This window comes from Lynx rufus, unplaced genomic scaffold, assembly GCF_022079265.1.
Source record: "Lynx rufus isolate CCGP_SWC_20201006 ecotype Redwood Valley unplaced genomic scaffold, mLynRuf1.p SCAF_2, whole genome shotgun sequence".
In the NCBI taxonomy this organism is placed as follows: domain Eukaryota; kingdom Metazoa; phylum Chordata; class Mammalia; order Carnivora; family Felidae; genus Lynx; species Lynx rufus.
The window spans coordinates 186,614,151-186,635,180 of NW_025814834.1; the positions used below are offsets into that span (position 1 = coordinate 186,614,151).

General features: G+C 41.9%; 1 protein-coding gene and 1 non-coding gene across 2 annotated transcripts; one reads left to right on the forward strand and one right to left on the reverse strand.

Annotated features, from left to right (window-relative positions):
* Window positions 1-2,287: 2,287 nt before the first annotated feature.
* Window positions 2,288-2,390, reverse strand: LOC124516705 (U6 spliceosomal RNA). Its single transcript, XR_006963114.1, has one exon. It is a non-coding gene; the product is annotated as a U6 spliceosomal RNA (small nuclear RNA).
* Window positions 2,391-7,000: 4,610 nt separating this feature from the next.
* PRDX1 (peroxiredoxin 1) lies at window positions 7,001-20,773 on the forward strand. The gene is made up of 6 exons (XM_047084346.1): window positions 7,001-7,092; window positions 9,104-9,220; window positions 11,866-12,019; window positions 12,397-12,519; window positions 13,274-13,404; window positions 20,421-20,773. The coding sequence occupies exons 2-6, from the start codon at window positions 9,115-9,117 to the stop codon at window positions 20,504-20,506; spliced, it is 600 nt and encodes a 199-aa protein (XP_046940302.1). The 5' UTR covers window positions 7,001-7,092; window positions 9,104-9,114; the 3' UTR covers window positions 20,507-20,773.
* The last annotated feature ends 257 nt before the right edge of the window (window positions 20,774-21,030 follow it).

Genomic DNA, 21,030 nt, shown 5'->3' on the forward strand with positions numbered 1-21,030 from the left:
CAATTTTGTTAGGAGTGGTAATATACCTAACTAGTAGACACATTTCCAGCCTCCCTCACAGCTAGGAGCAGCCATGTGCCATAGTTCTAGGAGATATTTAAACTGAGAGATTCTGGGAGTGCTTTGCTTCCTTATTATAGTCCCCACCCCCCCTCTGGCTGCCTCTTCCTTCTCCCTGGAATACAGGTGTATTGTTGGAAGTAGAGCAGACATTTTGTTAGTATAAGGTAATCGTAAGAATAAAAGTTACATGCTAGAAATTTAGGTACAGAAAGTTAAAAGAAGTCTGGTTCCCTCATAGCAGCATGGAATCACTGTAAGAGCCTTGCACTACTTACTTGTTCAATGGGAAAAATTAATCCCCTATTTGGTTAAGCTTGTTACTTGAGTTTAAACTGTTACTTACAGCTGTGTTCAATTCTAACAAACATCATCCTTGATAATAGTTTTTCTCAACTGGGTTATCTGTAGGTCTTTATGTGTCCTAAATATAATTTTAGAAATTCAATTCTTATAAATTTAAGGATTCATGTGTTCTCTGAGAACCGTTAAATGTAATGTTTTTCTTTTAGTGATAATTAAAAAAATAAAAATAAACATGTTCTGAATCATCTGGATGTGATCATAACTGAATGCTACTCTATGATTTTGATTTCCATGATTTCATTGGTTATTACAATTACAAGAAAGCATTTAGCTTTAATGTTTATAGGTTTAATTTTAATGGTTTATAGTTTTAACTGTAATGGTTTATAAGTTGATTGCAGGCTGTTATTAGTTTAGCAACTCCTAATGTTAAAATGATCACTGTTGCAGGGCATCTGCTTTATACTCCTACTGAATCGCCTTACCTGGTGTATCTAGTTAGCTATGAAGAAGGGGCAAAGGCTGTTCATTAATCAGTAACTAATGCTTTGTTAAGTGATGGCCAGATGATGTCAAAGAACACCTCATGAACAAGTGTCTCATGCTAGCTTAAAGGGAGAAAGGTGGTGGGAGAATCGAGACACCATTGCAAGGTGTAGGCAGTATAGGTATGCAGACCCCAGAAGGAGATGCACTATAGCATTAGGATGATATTCGTGGAGAGTATTGCTTGAGGAGTCTCATCTTGAATATTTTAACTTGCAATAGTTCCTTAGCAGCCAGATAGTAGTAATTAAGGAAAACATTTTCATTCAACAGTATTTTAAATTAGTAAGCAAATAATTTTCAATATTGCATTCTGGAGCAACTTATTAAAGTATTACAGAGTCTGGGGTGCCTGGGTGGCTCAGTCAGTTAAGTGTCTGACTCTTGATTTCAGCTCAGGTCATGATCTCACGGTTTGTGATTTCCAGCCCCACATCTGGCTCTGTGCTGACAGCTCAGAGCCTGGACCCTGCTTCAGATTGTCTCAGTCTCTCTCTGCCCCTCCCCCTGCTCTCTCTCTCTCTCTCTCAAATATAAATAAACATTAAAAAAAAAAAGGATTCTCTCCCTCTCCCGCTGCCCCTCTCCCCGCTCACACTCTTTCTCTAAAATAAATAAGTAAATGGGGCACCTGGGTAGCTCAGTCAGTTAAGCGTCCGACTTCAGCTCAGGTCATGATCTCACAGTCTCTGGGTTCGAGCCCCGCATCAGCCTCTGTGATGACAGCTCAGAGCCTGGAGCCTGCTTCAGATTCTGTGTCTCCCTCTCTCTCTCTGCCCCTCCCCTGCTCATGGTCTGTCTCTCTCTGTCTCAAAAATAAAAACATTTAAAAAATTTTTAAATAAATAAATAATGTTTTAAAAATATATTTTAAAAAGTAAAATACTACATAGTCTGAAAAAAATGAAATAAAAGTAATAAAAGTTAAATAATTAAATTTGAGAAATGAAGCCAACTTTGGACTTCCTCAAGAATATTTTTCCTTTCACAAGGAACTTCATATTACTAATATTACTAATATTTGAGAAAACTACTTTAACCTACTAGGTCGAGGGAGCCAGATCTTCTGAAGAACTGGACTGGAAACCAATGCTTCGCCCAGCAAAGAGCCATACTTACTTGAATTGGCAGAGAAAAAATTTAAGGGCCTCACTTCTAAGAAATAAAGCAAAATATGATTCATGCAAGCATTTTCTCAGTTGCTGCCATGACACCAAGCAATTCTTCCTAACAAAGTTCTATCTAATGCCTTCAGCAACCAGCGACTTAGTAAGAGATATATATGTATTTTTTTTTTCATTTAAAAGAGTTTGGAGAAAACTTAGTAAATTTCACAGGTGGCAGCTTGTCTGTATACTATTTGATTTTTTTTTTTTTTAATATGGAACGCTTCACGAATTTGCGTGTCATCCTTGCGCAGGGGCCATGCTAATCTTCTCTGTATCGTTCCAATTTTAGTATATGTGCTGCCGAAGCGTCTCTGTGTTTTTTGTCTCTACATTCTAGTCTTTGGCATTTACATTCTGCTAATATTGAACTTTTTGTACTTCCCCATACACATTGTATTTTTTCCCACTTCTTTTACTGTTTTCTCTGCTTGGAACTCGTCCTTCACTAACTCTTTAGTGATCTTTCAACACCTGAATACATGGTGTCTTATTCATCTTTGCATGTCTAGCAAAGTATAGGCCTCCTGTAAATAGAAGAATAATAAATACATAATGAAACCTCTGTGCTGCTAATTTTCAAATCTATATCTCCAGTGGTGAACTCTGGACAACTCTACTTGGATGTCTGAAGAGCATCTTAGTGTTGTTTACCTCAAATCAAACTGCTTACCTTCTCCATTAAGAAAGGAGTCAACAAATCATTAAATTCTACTGAAAACATTATTACACTATATGTTAACTAACTTGGATTTAAATAAAAAATAATAAAATAAAATAAAATAAAATAAAATAAAATAAAATAAAAAAGAAAGGAGTCAGTATAGTAATAGGGTGGACTCCAGAGTCACAAAGCCTGGCCAGACCACAGTAAGGCACAACTCCAGGGGGCACCATTTACATTATAGTCTATATAAATGTCACATTTGCATATTGTACATGATGGTTCTGCTGCCTGGCCCAACACTTCTTAGCTGTGACTTTGGACAATTTACTTAAATTCTTTAGGCATCAGGTATTTTGTCTGTAAAACAATACTCAATAAATGTCTTTATTTTTTAAAGTTTTATTTACTTTTTGAGAAGGAGAGAGCACAAGCAGGGGAGGGGCAGAGGGATAGAGGAGGACAAAGGATCTGAAGAGGGCTCTGCGCTGACAGTCCCAGGCTGACAGCAGACAGCAGGGTGCCCGATATGGGGCTCAAACTCACAAACTGCAAGATCACTCACTACCTGAGCTAAAGTTGGGTGCTCAATGGCCTGAGCCACCCAGGCGCCCTTGTTTGTTATTATTTTTAACCTCAAATCTGCTTCTCCTCTAGTATCTCCTATGTCACAGGTAAATGACATTACTCCTTTGAAAATTTTTTTAATGTTGTATTTATTTCTGAGAGAGAGAGAGAGAGAGAGAGAGAGAGAACAAGGATGAGTGGGGGAGGGGCAGAGAGAGAGGGAGACACAGAATCTGAGGCAGGCTCCAGGCTCTGAGCTGTCAGCACAGAGCCTGACAAGGGGCTCGAACTCATGAATCATGGTCAGCTGCTTAACCGACTAAGCTACGCAGGCACCGCCCCATGACATTTCTCCTTTGTCACCAAGATAAGAAACCAAGGCATCAGATTGAAGGACTGAACTTCCTCTTTCTTCTCACCCTAAATCCAATACAAGGCCTGTAGAAATATTTTTTTTTTCCTTCATCCCATCTTGCTGCCAATGTCATATTACAGTTCTGAGACTTCTCTTGTGGGTCTCTGCTTCTTGTCTCCCAGTCATTATTTTTCATATCACACAGCTGCTAGAGTTATCTTCCTAAAACATAGTTCAAATAAGTTAACTTCACATCTCAAAAATATTTTTTTAATTTTTTTTAATGTTTATTTATTTTTGAGAGACAGAGCATGAGTGGGGGAGGGGCAGAGAGAGAGAGACAGACAGAATCTGAAGCAGCCTCCAGGCCCTGAGCCATCAGCACAGAGCCTGACATGGGGCTCCAACTCACAAGCCATGCCATCATGACCTGAGCCGAAGTCAGAGGCTCAACCGACTGAGCTACCCAGGCACCCTTACATCTCAAAAATCTTTTTTTTTTTTTTTAATTTTTTTTTTCAACGTTTATTTATTTTTGGGACAGAGAGCGACAGAGCATGAACGGGGGAGGGGCAGAGAGAGAGGGAGACACAGAATCGGAAACAGGCTCCAGGCTCTGAGCCATGAGCCCAGAGCCTGACGCGGGGCTCAAACTCACGGACCGCGAGATCACGACCTGGCTGAAGTCGGACGCTTAACCGACTGCGCCACCCAGGCGCCCCTCAAAAATCTTTTAAAAAAAAATTTTTTTTTTAATGTTTATTTATTTTTGAGACAGAGAGAGAGACAGAGCATGAACGGGGGAGGAGCAGAGAGAGAGGGAGACACAGAATTGGAAGCAGGCTCCAGGCTCTGAGCCATCAGCCCAGAGCCCCTTGCAGGGCTTGAACTCACAGACCGTGAGATCGCGAGATCGTGACCTGAGCTGAAGTCGGATGCTTAACCGACTGAGCCACCCAGGTGCCCCTCAAAAATCTTAAGTACATTCCAAAATTAAGCATTCCTCCTATGCCAGTTACTCTGCTAGGTTCTGATACTACAAGATAAATAAAACCAGTAAAATCCTTCCCAGACCACTGTTAAATAAGGAAGGACAAAACAATCATGTGTAAACTTAGAGCTAGAGGTATATATTAGGTACTGTAGAAGGATAAAGAAGAAAGACTCCTTGCTCTCATTTCCAAGTCTTTGCTGTTCTCAGGAAAGAGATTCCATAGTCACTTGCTTAGGCAAGTGTTCAACAGATTTTTTTCTCTTTTCAGAACTCTGTCCTGGTATTTCAGGTTCTTTTATTTTTATTTTTTTGTATATATACTTAAAGTTTATTTATTTATTTTTAAGAAAGAGACAGAGAGCACAAGCAGGGGAGGGGAACAGAGAGAGGGAGAGAAAGAATCCCAAGCAGGCTCCACACTGTCAGCACGCAGCCCCCTGTAGGGGGCTCACAAACCATGAGATAATGACCTGAGCTGAAACCAAGAGTCAGACGCTTAACCAGCTGAGTCACCCAGGAGCCCCTCAGTTTTTTATTTCCATGGGGATAGGCTGTTAAGATTTATTTGGGCCAGCATAACTCTTTTGGTTCTTGAATGACCCAAGTAAACCTAAGTGCCTAGCCCAGGGCTAGATACAATAAATGGTCATTTTTTATTCTGGCTGAAGTAGGACTGTGTGTTGTTGGTTTAACTGCCTATAGCAATAACCATCCACTATATATTTTTTTAAGTCTTTATTTATTTTTGAGAGAGAGACAGAGTGCGAGCAGGGGAGGAACAGAGAGGGAGACACAGAATCCCAAGCAGGGTCCAGACTCCGAGCCGTCAGCACAGAGCTGCAGCTGGGCTGGAACTCACGAACCTTGAGATCATGGCCTGAGCCCAAGTCGGAGGCTTAATTGACTGAACCACCCAGGTGCCCCAATAACCATCCACTATTAAGCTCTGAACTTCTATGTCTCCCCTGCGCCTCTGGAAGGAAATGAATAATGGCCAAATAATTGTTCAGCCTCAGGCAGAGAAGGAAAAAAAAAACAATAAAAAATCACTACTGTTGCAATGTTGGATAAATGCCAAAACACTTTGAGATGCTCAACCAGCATGACACAGCACATTCCCATTTCTTACTCTGCTATAACATCCAAGGGAGTTAATAGGATGGGGGAATGGAGATGGGGGCAGAAAGGGGACAAAATATATTTATTATACGCCTGATATTTTATAGCGGGTGCTCTGTTGTGTCTTGGGGATACAGAGATGGAAGTAACCCAAACCTTACTTTCCAGAAAGTCTATCAAGAAGCAGCAGTCATGTAAACGTGTAAAATAGCTTAGATACTTTGTATAGCTTTTCGCTATCAGGATACTGTTTGGGCACAAAGGAGGGAATGGTAAATTCTGGGGATGAGCAAAAGCCAGAACAGCTTCAGAGGAATTCTGGGGATGAGCCAAGGTCAGGAACAGTTTCAGAGGAAGTCATGCTTCAGCTGAGTCTTTAAAGATACTTTCTCTAGGCCAACTAGGAGGGAACGGATTCTTCATACTTGAACAAAAGCCTGAAGTCTTGAAACAGCGACACATTGTTGTGGGTATTACAATTAATCTAGGAGCAAGGAAGAATTATAGCAACAATAGCTAACATTCTAATGTATAATAAGAACTAGGAACTGCTAAGTAAGCTACGAAGATGATCTCAAAGAATTAATAATATTCCCATTTTATAGGTTAAGAAAAGTAAGGCTCTTGCCTGAGGGCCACAGATAAAATGACAATGAGTTTTAACTGAGGAAACTGAATACAGAGCCCCAGTTTTTTAAACCACAAATCAGAGGAGTGAAACGATCAGATTTCAAAAAGATTCCCTCCAGCAGCTGTGCAAGGAGCGGATGGGAGAAGTAAAGCAGCAATCCTGTGATCAGAACAATTAAGGAAGTTGTCTACCGAGGATCAGCAATAGGGCAGAGGCTGGGGGGATCGGGGTGGAATATTTGAGAAACATTTGGATAGTTTTCAGTGCTTCGTATGGATCAGACGTGATCCTCCGTGGACGGCAACAGGACCCTGGTCTCGGCCTTGAGCGCAAGACACGCAAGCCCCCCCCCCCCCCCCCACAGAGACCCAGATTAACCGAGGCATTATGGATTTGGAAACTGTAGCTCTCAGCTCTCCGACCCCAAAGGTCGGGGGGCAAGGAGGGGTATTCGTACCTTCCGCGTCCTAGCCCGCTCACAACAAGGAAAGTGCTGAGTCATTCTGGCGGGGCGCTTTCGATCGGGGCGGGGCTCGGACCAGATCCCCCTCCTCTCTCCACCTCTTACACCCCCGGCCCGCTCTGACTCTCGCGAGAGCCCTACAGGTTATAAAGGCAGTGCCTCCCGCGTGCTTCACGCGTTTTCTTCCTGGCTGGCTTTTGGTGTGTTCTGGTTTAGACCTGGTAAGAGGCGCCCCTATACCCCCTGTTGTTGCCTTTTCCTCGTCCATCCGGGGACCTGCCCTACTAGGTTTGGGTTGTTGTGACGGGGGAGGCGGCTCGGCGAGGTGTGGCGCGCTCGAGAGTGGTTAGGTGGTACGTACACCCTCCAGTGGGCCCTCCGTAGAGATGCGGTGACTTGTTTAAACCCCGAAGTTAATGTCGGCTCGAGTTTCCTCTTCCCCCGGCAACCCGAGCAGAGGGCGCTCATTGGCTTGGTATGGCGCCGGGGCGGACTCGTGGTAGTAGTGGGCTCTCCTCGACTAGCCTTCTGGGCGCGGCGGGTTCGGGAAGCTTCTAGAATGGACCTGGAAACTGACCTGAGGCTACCCGCCCGACGTGTGGTAGAGGCAAAGGCTTTTTCCGGTCCTCAGCTGTGACTAGATGAGGAGTTTCGGATATGAAGATTCCCTTCTCTGTATCTATTTTTTTCATTTACGGAATAGGGTTTGTGGTGGTCCCAAATGCCTTTGTGAAGACTGCGCATTTTTTTTTTTCTGGTGCTTTCCGAAGTGTTGGGGGTGATGATAGGAGTGGCAGGAGGGTACCAGAAGTAGAGTTTGGGGGTGTGGCTTTCGCCTGTGGAGTTTGGGGGCGGATCCTTGGAGGGTGCCCACAAAGGGCTTAAGGTCCAACAGCCTTCCCCTCGCTAAGTTGGACTTCAGCGGACGTGGGGGCTGTCTGGAAAAGCAGGTTTGGACGAGGAGGGCTTTTATGTTGGTCACACCCTATATATTTGGTCGCCAAGTTGGAGCGTGCCTTACTAGTTAAAAAAATTTTTTTTTCTAATGTTTATTTTTGAGAGAGCGAGAGAAGGGGAAAGGCGGAGAGGGAGACACAGAATTTGAAACCGTCTCCAGGCTCTCAGCTGTCTGTCCGTACGGTGCCTAAAGCGAGGCCCGAACTCCGGATCGCCGAGATTATGACCTGATCCAAAGCAGGTCGGAAGCTTAACCGACTGAGCCACCCAGGCGCCGCTTTTTTGTTGTTAAAAGTGTGTGTTAAGCAGTAAAGTTTGCAGTGATTGGGGCACCTGGGTGGCTTGGTCGGTTGAGCGTCCAACTTCCGCTCAGGTCATGAGTGGGTTAGAGCCCCGCATCAGGCTCTCTCCTTCTCTCGCTGGTGCGCTCTCTCAAAAATAAATATTAAAAAAAACTTTTCAGTGATCGATGCTCACAACGTTTTTGGTTGTGGTGCTATGCACCAAAAAACTTTGGGACTTGGAAAATTACCTTGCTGCTTTCAAACTGATGGCGTACTGGGTTAGCTCTTAACTCCTTATCTTTGTTTCCACCTGGGTGAATCCAGTGCAGCATTGCTTTTTAGCAATAGACTCTCGTTGTCCTGGCCCCAGGTCAGAAACCCATTTTTGTAAGCACTTCAAGTGCTTAAAAGACAACCCCTGAAGTTTTGGAATTTAGTAGATGCCAGAATAGTGGTCTTGCCTCTTAAAAAATTGGATTGCTTTAGGGTGTGTGCTCTTGTGGGCAAATGTACCTGGAGAAACGTCAAGTGTGCTTCTTGAGTAATGAAGGCAGATGAAGGTGCAGTCCAGGGAAAGGGGGGGCAACATGACCACATCTAGGAATCAGACACTGGCATTGTTCATTTGGGTTCAGGTTTGGGGCTGAACCTTCCTTTGTTTCTTTATGTATAATGAAAATACAGAAGGAAAATGCCTTTGCACAAATCCTATTTTAGAAAAAGTAATAGAGGTTACTTTAGTTTATAAAGAAATTGCTGTATTTAAGTGAAAATGATACTCAGACATGGAGTATCTGGTTTTGTTTCAAAAGATGGAAAGCTCAGTTTATGCTTCTTACTAATGTAAAAATTAATGTATATGTTCAGGGCCACTGGACAATTCTTTTATCATTCTACAGCTAAGTTTCTAAGTAGATGAAATGTGCTGGTTATCTAAAAAAAAAAAAAATAAGGCTTGTTTCTAATTCATTTCCTCTTTTATCTTTTTCAGCTGATAGTAAGATGTCTTCAGGAAATGCCAAAATTGGGCATCCTGCCCCCAACTTCAAAGCCACGGCTGTTATGCCAGATGGCCAGTTCAAAGACATCAGCCTATCTGACTACAAAGGTGAGAGTAATTACTTTAGATTCATTAAAATTGAATTACTTTAGGGGCACCTAGGTGGCTCAGTTGGTTGAGCATCCGATTTCAGCTCAGGTCATGATCTCCTGGTTCGTGAGTTCGAGCCCTACGTCGGGCTCTGTGCTGACAATTCGGAGCCTGGAGCCTGCTTCAGATTCTGTGTCTCCCTCTCTCTCCGACCCTCCCCCGCTCATGCTCTCTTTTTCTCAAAAAAATTAAACATTAAGATTTAACTATTTTACAATTTAAGGTGGCTCATTAGGTTTCTGTATCTGTCATGTTTGATTGTAAAATGAATTTATATATTGTAGGTCACCATCTTTAGGGTAGGAGGCCATTTACCTACATGTTGAAGTAGTGATTACCAACCATGGTCATGGGGGTAGACTTTAGGTTCAGACTGCTATGGAAAAAGCCCATGCTTCATTATGTCTGGATATATTAGTTCAGTTATCTTCTCAGTACTCAGTTGTATTGTCTTGGAGATCTTCTCAGTATTTCATTGAAAGCTCAAGTTTTTGGGGCTTAAGCTGCTTATTAAGTTTTTGAAATAATGTATGGCACAGCTGCTATAATTATTAGGCAGAAGGCTTAGGTACATTCCCTTGACTGTTTTGCCCCAAGAGAAGAGTTGATGGTACAGTTGGAACAACTCTTCTTCCTGTTACAGTTTCATGCAAACACTTGGCAAATTCTAATGAGGCTCTTCCTTTTTTTTTCTTTCTTGTTAAACCTTAACAGTCCTAGAACAGCTGCGATTTCTGGGATAATTGATACAAATTCCTTGAAATGCGAACCTGAAACTCCGGTTTTAAGTGTACCTTTCTTAGTGGTGTGGTAATTAGTTCCTAGACTTGGCTTTTGCATGAACATGTGACTAAGGTTTCCTAACGCAGCACACTTGTTTGGAATGAGAAGCAAGTAAGAGGGGCCCTGTGGAGGGAAGCTCCTCTGGCAAACAGGATAAGTAGCACCATAGGGAGGTGACCCTGGCCCAAGGGTTTAGAAAGAGCTGCTCTCTGTCCTCCAGGGCTTGACCTGAGGTTTCAAAGTGCTTGTTAGGCAAAGCCCTGGAGAGGTTGTTTAGATGAGTGAGTTTCTACTGATTTTGGTTTTCAGAGTAAATGTCAAAAGGAGCACCTTACTTTGGTTTTCAGACATTGCTGCTACCTGGAAATGAGTGAATATTTGGAACTGTTTTAATAATTCAGCCCATTAGGTGTGGTGAAAGGCTGCTTGGCCAGTTGAAGATCTACTTCTATTGGTAATCTGAGTGACCTCAGTAAAATTTACTGTTACCTTTCAGGACTTTTGAAACTTTTGCCTCAAATTTTTCTTGTCCTATTAGGCTTGTTGGATTTGTGCTGATTCAGGTGATCACTTAAACCTTACTTGTCCCGTTGATGTGGTTCATTGTGGAAGAAGCACAAAAGGCATTTTGTTTTTTTTCTTTATTGCTTTGTAGCATAGAATCCAGTAATTGAGCTTCTCCTGTGGGTTAATTGTAATCATTGGCATTAGGCTATCTAGTAGGTATTTGCATTCTTGGTTTTGCTTTTCTTCATTGGAGAACTTGGTGTTTGTGCTAACTTTTTTTTTAATGTTTATTTTTGAGAGAGACCGTGTGTGAGCGGGGGAGGGGGAGGGAGGGAGGGAGGGAGGGAGGGAGAGAGAGAGAGAGAGAGAGAGAGAGAGAGAGACACCAAATCTGAGATAGGCTCCAGGCTCCGAGCACAGAGTCGGACGTGGGGCTCAAACTTGGGAACGGGGAGATCATGACCTGAGCTGAAATCGGAGGCTTAATCCAACTTCACCCACGGAGCCATTCAGGCCCCCTCCTGTGCTAATTAAAAAAAAAAAAAATTTTTTTTTAATGTTGATTTTTGAGACAGAGCCTGAAGGGGGAGGGTCGGAGAGAGAGGGAGACACAGAATCTGAAGCAGGCTCCAGGCTCTGAGTTGTCAGCACAGAGCAGGATGCGGGGCTCAAACTCACAGACTGTGAGATCATGACCTGAGCCAAAGTCGGAAGCTCAATGGACTGAGCCACCCAAGTGCCCCCCTCCTGTGCTAATTTTAACTACCTAGAGATAAAGATCAAACTGAACAGTGTTTATCTTATAATTGGCAGCTAGTGAGGAGGCAGGAAAATAAAGCACAGAACTGAAAGGAACTTTTTTTAATACAGGCTTTCCTGCCACAAGATGTTCTAAAAGTAGCTGCTAGGAGACATCTGTGTTGAGTGTTGGTGTTTAGCAATTGTTTATAAAAAGGCTTTTTTTCCTCAGAGAAAAATGCCTTTAGGTTTTTATTTTTAAAAAAATATTTTGTTTATTTTGAAAGAGAGGGCACAAGTGAGTGAGGGGCAGAGAGAGGGAGAGAGAATCCCAGAAGGGGCAGAGAAAGAAGTAGAGCTTGAACCTGGGCCTAAGTCAGATCCTTAACGACTGAGTCACCCAGGTGGCCCAAGGTTTTATCTTAAATATCAGCACCCAACAGGGGGCTGAAACTCCAAGCTGGGAGATCAAGAGTCACAGACACCACCCACTGAGCCAGCCAGGTGCCCTTTGTAAAGCAAGGAAGTATGTTTCAAAGGCAAACTTGTGGCTTTTCTTCCCCCTCCCTCCCCAGGAAAATACATTGTGTTCTTCTTTTACCCTCTTGATTTCACCTTTGTGTGCCCCACGGAGATCATTGCTTTCAGTGACAGAGCGGAAGAATTTAAGAAACTCAACTGCCAAGTGATTGGTGCTTCTGTGGATTCTCATTTCTGTCACCTGGCATGGTAAATCTCTTGGTCAACTTTTGCATATGAACTTTGAACTAACCGCAACTGGGACTGGAGGCTTTGATAATAGACTTGCTCAAGTATTGCCTTCTGGCTTCTGATGGAAGGAGTGTGCAACGGCTGTGACTTCTTGTTGCTCTCATCTGGCAGCAAAGAAGCAGCAGCCTGGGTTGCAGCTGAGTATCCTGGTGACCTTAACTGTCTTCAGGCACTCACTTTACTGCTGGAAAAAGTTTGAAGTCTTTTGGGGATTAGATTACAGTTACTTCACATTACATTAGGAATGTTGAAAAAGGGAAGGAATAGAAACAGTTAATGCTTTTGCTACACAAGAGTTTAAATGAATGTGATTGTATGTGTGCCTTTTGCTGTAGGATCAACACACCCAAGAAACAAGGAGGATTGGGACCCATGAACATTCCCTTGGTATCAGACCCCAAGCGTACCATTGCTCAGGACTATGGAGTCTTAAAGGCTGATGAAGGCATCTCATTCAGGTATATACCTACCAATGGGCTGTCATCAAAATTATCTGATTGACTTGAGGTCCTTTTTTATTTGGAGAAAGATAGGACCCTGATCTGTAGACTCTTTTGTGTGTGTGTTTTTTTTCCCCCTCCAGTTAATTTACTGAGAAATAATTGACCTACGTTACTGAATAAGTTTATTTTTAACTTTTTAATTTTACTTATTTAAATTTTATTTTATTTTTTAAAATTTATTTTGAGAGAGAAGAGAGCACATGAGTGAGGGGGATGCAGAGAAGGGGAGAGAGGATCCCAAGCATGCTCAGCGTGTAGAACCTGATGTAAGGGCTCAGTCTCCCGAACCATGACATCATGACCTGAGCCCAAATTTAGATTTTATTTTTTAAGTAATCTTTACTTCCAACGTGGGGCTCGAACTCACAACCCTGAGATCAAGAGTCATATGCTTTACCAATTAAGCCAGCCAGGCTCCCCCATCACTGTATGTGTTTAAAGTGTACAGCATGGTGATCTAATCTCCTTCCTTCTTGCCTTTCCTTTCTCTCCCTCCCTCTTTCTCTCCTTCCTTATCTGTATGCCTAAGACCTGAAGGTCGAGAGTAGTACGATTTTCCAACTGAGCAGGGATTGGGGGGGGGGGGATGCTTCTTCACTAGAGGCAAAGCCAGTGCAAGTCTGGGAGGCCAGCACATTTTCATTTCCATTGCAAGCAGTTTCCAAACTGATACTGCATCTCTCTCAAGCCTTCAATCTCTTCTTCCCAGGGGCCTCTTTATCATTGATGAGAAAGGTATCCTTCGACAGATCACAGTAAATGACCTTCCTGTCGGCCGTTCTGTGGATGAGACTCTGAGACTAGTTCAGGCCTTCCAGTTTACTGACAAGCATGGGGAAGGTAAGCCGATTCACCTAGTGACTTGACAATAGAATGGTGGTAGGATACGAAAGATGGCAGGAACATGGTCTATCAAATGAGAAAAATCTGTTTCTCCAAGAAATTGAAGTCTCTGCATTATACTGGGTTGTGGGGATGAGATAATGGAAAAGCTTGGGGAAGAGAATATAAAGGTTTTTTGTTCCAGCTCCACATTCCCAGCTTCTGCCCTGCTCATTTAGAATTACTGCTGAAGCCTTTAAGTTATTAAAGGAGTGTAGGAGGATTTCATAGGTGTATAAGGACAAAATAAAAGGCTTGAGAATTATATCTAGAGATAAAGCGAGAGGAGCTTAATCCCTGTGGTCCGTATTTGTTTTATGATCTTTTTAAAACACAAATCTAAGACCAGTTTTGAATTTTGGAAAATATAAATAGGGCTAAGATAACTTGCCCAAGGACAATGGACAGATACAGCTAATACTTTTTTTTTATCTTCTTAAATACATTCTAAAAAATAAATAATAAAACGTTTTATTGTACAGCGTTGTTGTATTTGTAAGAATTACACTCTGCAGATAACCAAATTATGTAAATGTTTAAAACTTTTTTGAAGGAAGAGGATTAGGGATAGAGGGTTTCAAATGAAATATCAAGGTTCTTCATTAGACATTGGAGGATCAAAGACTTTTTTGTTAAATTTTTTAATTTTAATTTTTTTGTTTAGAATGCCTGTGAGTGGGGGAGGGGGCAGGGGGAGAGATAGAATGTGAAGCAGACTCCATGCTTAACATGGAGTCTGACGCAGGGCTCATTCCCATGACCCTTGGATCATGATCTGAACCAAAATCAAAAAGTTGGGCACTCAACTGGCTGAGCTACCCAGGTACCCCAAAGATAATGTTTTACAAGGTTGTCCTTAGAGAATCTACACATCACTAAAGAGATTCAATTTAGGGTTTTTTACCTAGCATTTTAGAGAGCGTAGACCTTTCTTTTCCTATTTATCCAGCATTAGTACTTTCATTCTAATATTCTTATTGCAGTATGATAAAGTACTGAACTACTTGATCCCAGCTTTTGAGTTTGTAAGGGTGTAGCTTTTTTTTTTTTTTTTTTTTTTTTTAAAGTTTAATTTTGAGGGAGGGAGAGCGAGAGATCCCAAGGAGGCTCCATACTGTCCGTGCAGAGCCTGATGCAGGGCTCAAAACCACAAACTGTGAGATGACCTGAGCCAAAGTTAGATGCTTAACCGACTGAACCACCCAGGTCCCCCTAGATGTTTTTTAAGTTTTTGAGACCGTGCCAGAGCATGTGCACAAGCAGGGAAGGGGCAGAGAGAGAGAGAGAGAGACAGGGAGAGAGAATCCCAAGGAGGCTCCACGCAGTCAGCACAAAGTCTGAAGTGGGGTTTGATCTCACAGACCTTGAGATCATGACCTCAGTTGAAATCAAGAGTGGGAAACTTAACCAACTAAGCCACCCAGGTGCCCCAAGGCTGTAGCTTTTTTTACTCCCCCCCCCCCCCCCCCCCACTGGAGTATAGTTGTTGCTGGAATGAGACAACCTTAAGAGTTAGTTTAGTTTTGTTTTTTTTTTTTTAATTTTTTTTTTTAACGTTTTATTTTATATTTGAGACAGAGCATGAACGGGGGAGGGGCAGAGAGAGAGGGAGACACAGAATCAGAAGCAGGCTCCAGGCTCCGAGCCATCAGCCCAGAGCCCGACGCGGGGCTCGAACTCACGGACCATGAGATTGTGACCTGAGCTGAAGTCGGCCGCTTAACCGACTGAGCCACCCAGGCACCCCAGTTTAGTTTTTTAAGACTTAGCTCCTGAGGCTACAGGTGCTGGGTATGTGGGGAATGGAGATCTTGAAGTCTACACCTTTCCGAGCTTAACATAATTGGGGATGAGAAGGACAAGATAGGATTTTGTTTTTAATTTTTTTTAATGTTTATTTTTGAGGGAGACCGAGCACGAGCAGGGGAGGGACAGAGAGGGAGACACAGAATCCAAAGCAGGCTCCAGACTCAGCTGTCAGCACAGAGCCAGACATGGGGCTTGAACCCACGAACCATGAGATCATGACCTGGGCCCAAGTAGACTACTTAAGCAAGTGAGCCACCCAGGTGCCCTAAGGACAGAATAGTTGTGATCAAGTGCTACTGATGTTAAATCAGCTGCACAAGTGTACTTCAATAAATTTGTCTTAACGTTCCATTTTCTTTCTCTAGATAATAAATAGTTCAGACTAGTTTTCTAAGGCCCATTTCACCTCTGATTTTGTGGTAATGAACATGGAAGTTGATAAGAGTTGGAATTGATGATGTCTCTTAGGGGAACCGAAAAGTGATAGTTTGGCTAGAGGGGAACGCTAGTATGAATACATGAGCGCTGATACCCAAAGGCACCATTTGCGGAAGCTTGTGTGGATTGAAGGAGCTGACCGCTGCTGAGACTGCCTCCTGGTGGGGGATGAGATTCAGCACAAAGAAGTTGCTGAGGAGTGTTGTTAAAGCCCTTTATTGAACTTCCTGGCACCTTGCATATAGGCGAGACTTGAACCCAAGCTTTCATAACTGAAGATTGCTTCTTCAGAGTCTTGGTCTCTTCTTTCCATCTCACTAGAACAGGCATAGCTTGTTGTGTGTAGCCTTTATGATTTATATGAAAATTGCCATTTGAGAGCGTATGAATACCAAACATGGCATGTGAGATACTTTGCGTGTGTTACTTGACAGATAACTCTACATTTCTATTTTTTGATGTAATTGACATATAACGTCAGTTTTAGGTATACAGTGAAATTCAGTTTCATTTGTATTTATATATTCTATGTTCCTGTGTTTTCAAGTTTTTATTTAAATTCCAGTTAACATAATGTAACAGTTTCAGGTGTAAAACCTAGTGATTCATCACTTACAATACCAGTGCTCTACACAAGTGCCCTCCTTCATACCCATCACCCATTTAACCCATATCCTGCCCCCCCATTCCCTCCAGTAACCCTGTTTTTTTTCTTAAATTTTTAATGTTTATTTTTGAAGGAGAGAGAGACAGAATGTGAGTGGAGGAGGGGGCAGAGAGGGAGGGAGACACAGAATCAGAAACAGGCTCCAGGCCCTGAGCTGCCAGCACAGAGCCCAACATGGGGCTCAAACTCGAGTAATGAGGTCATGATCTGAGCTGAAGTCAGATGCTTAACCTACTGAGCCACCCAGGTGCCCCTCAGTTTGTTTTCTGTAGTTGAGAAACTGTTATTTTTGAGGACTCAAACGAATATTTTAAATATAGTATTTATTCATAGTAAATGTGGAAACCAAACCAAATTCACAGCTGTTCTTTTTTTTTTTTTTTTTTTTTTAATTTTTAAAATGCTAAAAAAGTCCCTCTTGAGGGCTGTTTTGGAAGTTTCTTATACTGAGGTTACCATGACTATGTCACTTTCTCCTTGGAGAGTCATGCTATTTTGAAAGGTGGTTTATGTGGGACTTAACCAGTTCTTCTGTACCCCATGTTCTGAGAAAACCAACACTGCTGGGTATGAGTGAAACATGCAAGTGTGGTTCTTTCTGTCTTGTCACTGATAACTGGTTATATTCTTTTTTTTTTTTTTAAACATATTCTTAAGTGCCATGAACCTTTACTGCCCATGAGAATAAGTTGGCAAGGTTTTTCTGGTTCATTATTCCTATCTTTGTGTCATGATTTATAATTGGGCTTTTCTTTTAAAGGTTATATGTTTTCTAAGACCAACTTTGTTGGTTCCCTGTTCACATCTACTATCAAACTTCTGGCTGGCTCTCACCTGGTCTCTGCTTATTTGCTGTTCTTTGTTCTCTAGCTTTTTTATGCTTTAGGGACCTGTGTTTTAACCCTTTGGTGCTAATAAAGCTAATAATTGTAACAATCAAGTGGAGATTCCAGGAAAGTAATGGATGGTAGCTGGGTCCATCTATACTTTGTTCCCAGACAGCTGGTTGCAGAGTGACATCTAAGGCTATGATATCCTTGGACTGAAAGGGGCTCCCCTTCTCTTACTTGAGCAAGAGAGATTTGCTGCTTCATTATTGGATTTGGTGACTATGTGTCTCCTAGAAGATGGAATAGCAAATGGAAGTGAAAAATCAGATTGGTTTCCTTGCTTCTCTCTCCTCAGGTTAGTCCAAGGAGCATTGCTGGCTCAGGATTATAGGAAAAGGTTAAAAGCTATGCTTTCTGCATAAATGTATGAAAGATTCAAATGCAGACCTTTGTTTACCATGGGGTAGAAGGCACTTACTTAGACAAATAGGGCCTGTTATGGGGGTCCTGCCCCCATGTATTTCAGGCTGTCCAGTTTGGCAGTTAACACTGAGGAGGCAAACTGGTTGCTATCTTCAGATCCTCCAAGGGCTGTCAGAAGGAAGAAGCAGCTTAGTGTTAACTGTTGTTACACAGTCCTAGCTTTGTTTAGCTTATTTCTTGGTATGTAGACAAATCGTGACTTTCTTTCTTTTTTTTTTTTTTTTTTTTAAGAGCCTGAAAACTGGGGAAGAGGGGCAGAGGGAGAGAGAATCTTAGGCTCCACCCTCAGCATGGAATCCAATGCAGGGCTCAATCCCACAACCCTGGGATCTTGATCTGAGCCAAAATCCAGAGTCGGACACTGAATCAACTAAGCCACCCAGGCACCTCTAAAGTTTTTAGATTTTTAATGCAATACAGTGTGGCCTAATCTGTCATTAAGTGTATAATTCAGTGGCATTAATTGCATTCACAATTTTGTGTATCCATCACTAGTATTTTCTGAATGTTTTCATCATCCCAAATAGCTATAACCATTAAGCATTAACTCCCCATTCCCCTTTCCTTCCAGCCCTTGGTAACTTCTACTTTCTGTGTCTATGAGTTTGTCTATTCTAGATATTTCATGTAAGTGAAATCATACGATATCTGTCCATCTATGTTTGGTTTCTTTCACTTAGCATAATGTATTCGAGATTCTCAAGGTTCATGTTGCAGTGGGTATCAAAACTTTCTTTTTTAAGGCTGAATAATACTCCATTTTATGTATATATGTCCTATTATGTATTCTTTCATTTCTTGATGGACACAGTTTCTTTTTATCTTTTGGCTGTTGTGAATAATGCTGCTAGAGTAATGGTGAACAGGTATCTGAATCTTTGTTCCTATTTATTTTGAGTATTTACATTAGAAGTGTAATTGCTGGGTCATGTAGTTCTGTTTAGCTTTTTCAAGAATTGCCAAACTCTATTCTATAGCAGCTGCACCATTTTACATTCCCACCAGTAATATCAAGGATTCTCTACAACCTTGCCAACACTTGGTCTTTTTCCTTTCTTTTTTTTTTTTTTTTTTTTTTTTAATGCTATATAGCCTGGTGGGTGTGAAGAGGTGTCATTGTGCTTTTGATTTGCATGTCCCTAATGATCAGTGATATCGAGCATATTTTCATGTGCTTATTGACCATTTGCATGTCTTTAGAGAAATGTCTACTCAAGTCCTTTGCCTGTTTTGAACTAGGGTGTCTTTTGTTGAGTTGTGGGAGGTTTTTTTTTTTGGTTTTTGTTTTTTTCTTTGTAGAAGTTCTTTTTTAAGTTTGAGAGAGAGAGAGCAAGTGGGGAAGGGACAGGGAGAGAAAGGAAGAGAGAGAATTGCAAGTGGGGCATGAATCTGACATGGGGCTCAAACTCACGAACCCTGTGAGAACCAAGAGTCAGATGCTTAACCGACAGTCACCCAGGCGAGTTCACAGTTGTGGGAGTTCTTTATACATTTTGGATATTAATCCCTCATCAGATACATGATGGGTAAATATTCCCATTCTGTGTGTTAACTCTTAAAATGTCCTTTTTGGGGCACCTTTGTGGCTCAGTCAGTTAAGCATCCAACTGTTGATTTTGGCTCAGGTCATGATCTTATGATTTGGGAGTTCCAGCCCAACATCAGGCTCTGTGTTGACATTGTGGAGCCTGCTTGGGATTCTGTCTCCCTCTGTTCCTCCCTGCTCACTCTCTCTCTCAGAATAAATGAAAATAAACTTAAAAAAAAGGCCTTTGTACAAAAGTTTATAATTTAGATCAAGTCAAATTTATCTGTTTATTGTTGCATGTGCTTTTATAATCCTATCTACGAATACATTTCCAAATCCAAGGTTGTGAAGTTCTGTTTTCTCCAGACTTTATGATTTTAGCCCTTATCTTTAGGTTGACCCATTATTGAGTTGATTTTTTTTTTTTTTTGAGGTGTAAAATAGGGATCTGCCTTCATTCTTTCTCATGTGGAAGTCCAGCTGGTCCCAGCACCATTTATTGAAGAGCATTTAAGATTTTTAAAAAGATACACATGAAGGGGTGCCTGGGTGGCTCAGTCGGTTAAGTGTCCGACTTTGGCTCAGGTCATGATCTCACAGTTTGTGAGCCCCGTGTTGGGCTATGTGCTGACAGTTCAGAGCCTGGAGCCTGCTATGGATTCTGTCTTCTTTCTCTGCCCCTCCCCAACTTGTGCTCTGTCTCTCTGTGTCTCTCAAAAAATAAATAAATATAAAAAAATTTTTTTTAAAGATATACATGAAGCATACATAAAATAATTGAGGAAATACAAATACCGATTCATCCACTGTCTACTGTTAACAAATATTAATACATGTGGTTTTTTGTTTTTGTTTTTGTTTTTTTTTTTTTTTTTGCTGTATGTGCATTACGCAGATTATTTGTAGACCAAAGCATACAATTGAAGCTTGTAAGGTAGTTACTTAATTTCTTTAAATTTCAGGTGCTGCATGAATAAATTAGATACAATAGCATTAGGGCTGTGGTGAGGATTGAATTATGTTTGTAGTTATCCTTGCACTAAAAGACTTGAATTATCTCACACTATAGCATAAGTATTCTGGTTCCTGAGTGTTCAGCCTCTTAAGGTATCAGATTTGGTTTTGAGCCTTTTGTCTGATTGTCACCCATTTGTCCATGGGAGGAGGGTGGAACTCACCACTGAGCAGGTTATTAATTGATAGTACTCTTCTCTTGCAGTGTGCCCAGCTGGCTGGAAGCCTGGCAGTGATACCATCAAGCCTGATGTCCAGAAGAGCAAAGAATATTTCTCTAAGCAGAAGTGAGCGCTGGGCCTTTTTAGGGCCCGGCTGCATAGGCTGGCCATGAAAACAAAATCTCTTTTGTACTATTGTCATGCTTAAGACACAAGACATTAGATTCAGTGCAGATGTGGTATGGGATGGGACAGGCCTTTCCTGCAGGGGTTGGGGAGGCCAGCCTTTCTTCCTCTGGAGAGAATGGCCCATGCTGTGCTATGGGGCAAGTCAACTGATGTGTACAGTAGTGGGGCATCACTTTTGATCTTTGTTTCTATTAAACTTGAACTGAGACCTTGTTGAGTCTTCATTTCAGGGGGCACTAGCTTTGATTTTAAGAGTAATTTACTCTCTGCTTTCCTTTTTTAGGGTAAAATGAAGGTTGATAGCTGCCTCAGAATCAGAAAGTTACATTGGGTGGGGGGATATGCAAGTAGACACAGGAAAGGAACTGAACCCAGGTGTTAACATTTTCACTACATTTGGGGGAGAAGAGCAAGATCTGCAGTGTTGGTCAAAACACTGCAATTTGTCCTATAGGTGAAGCATAA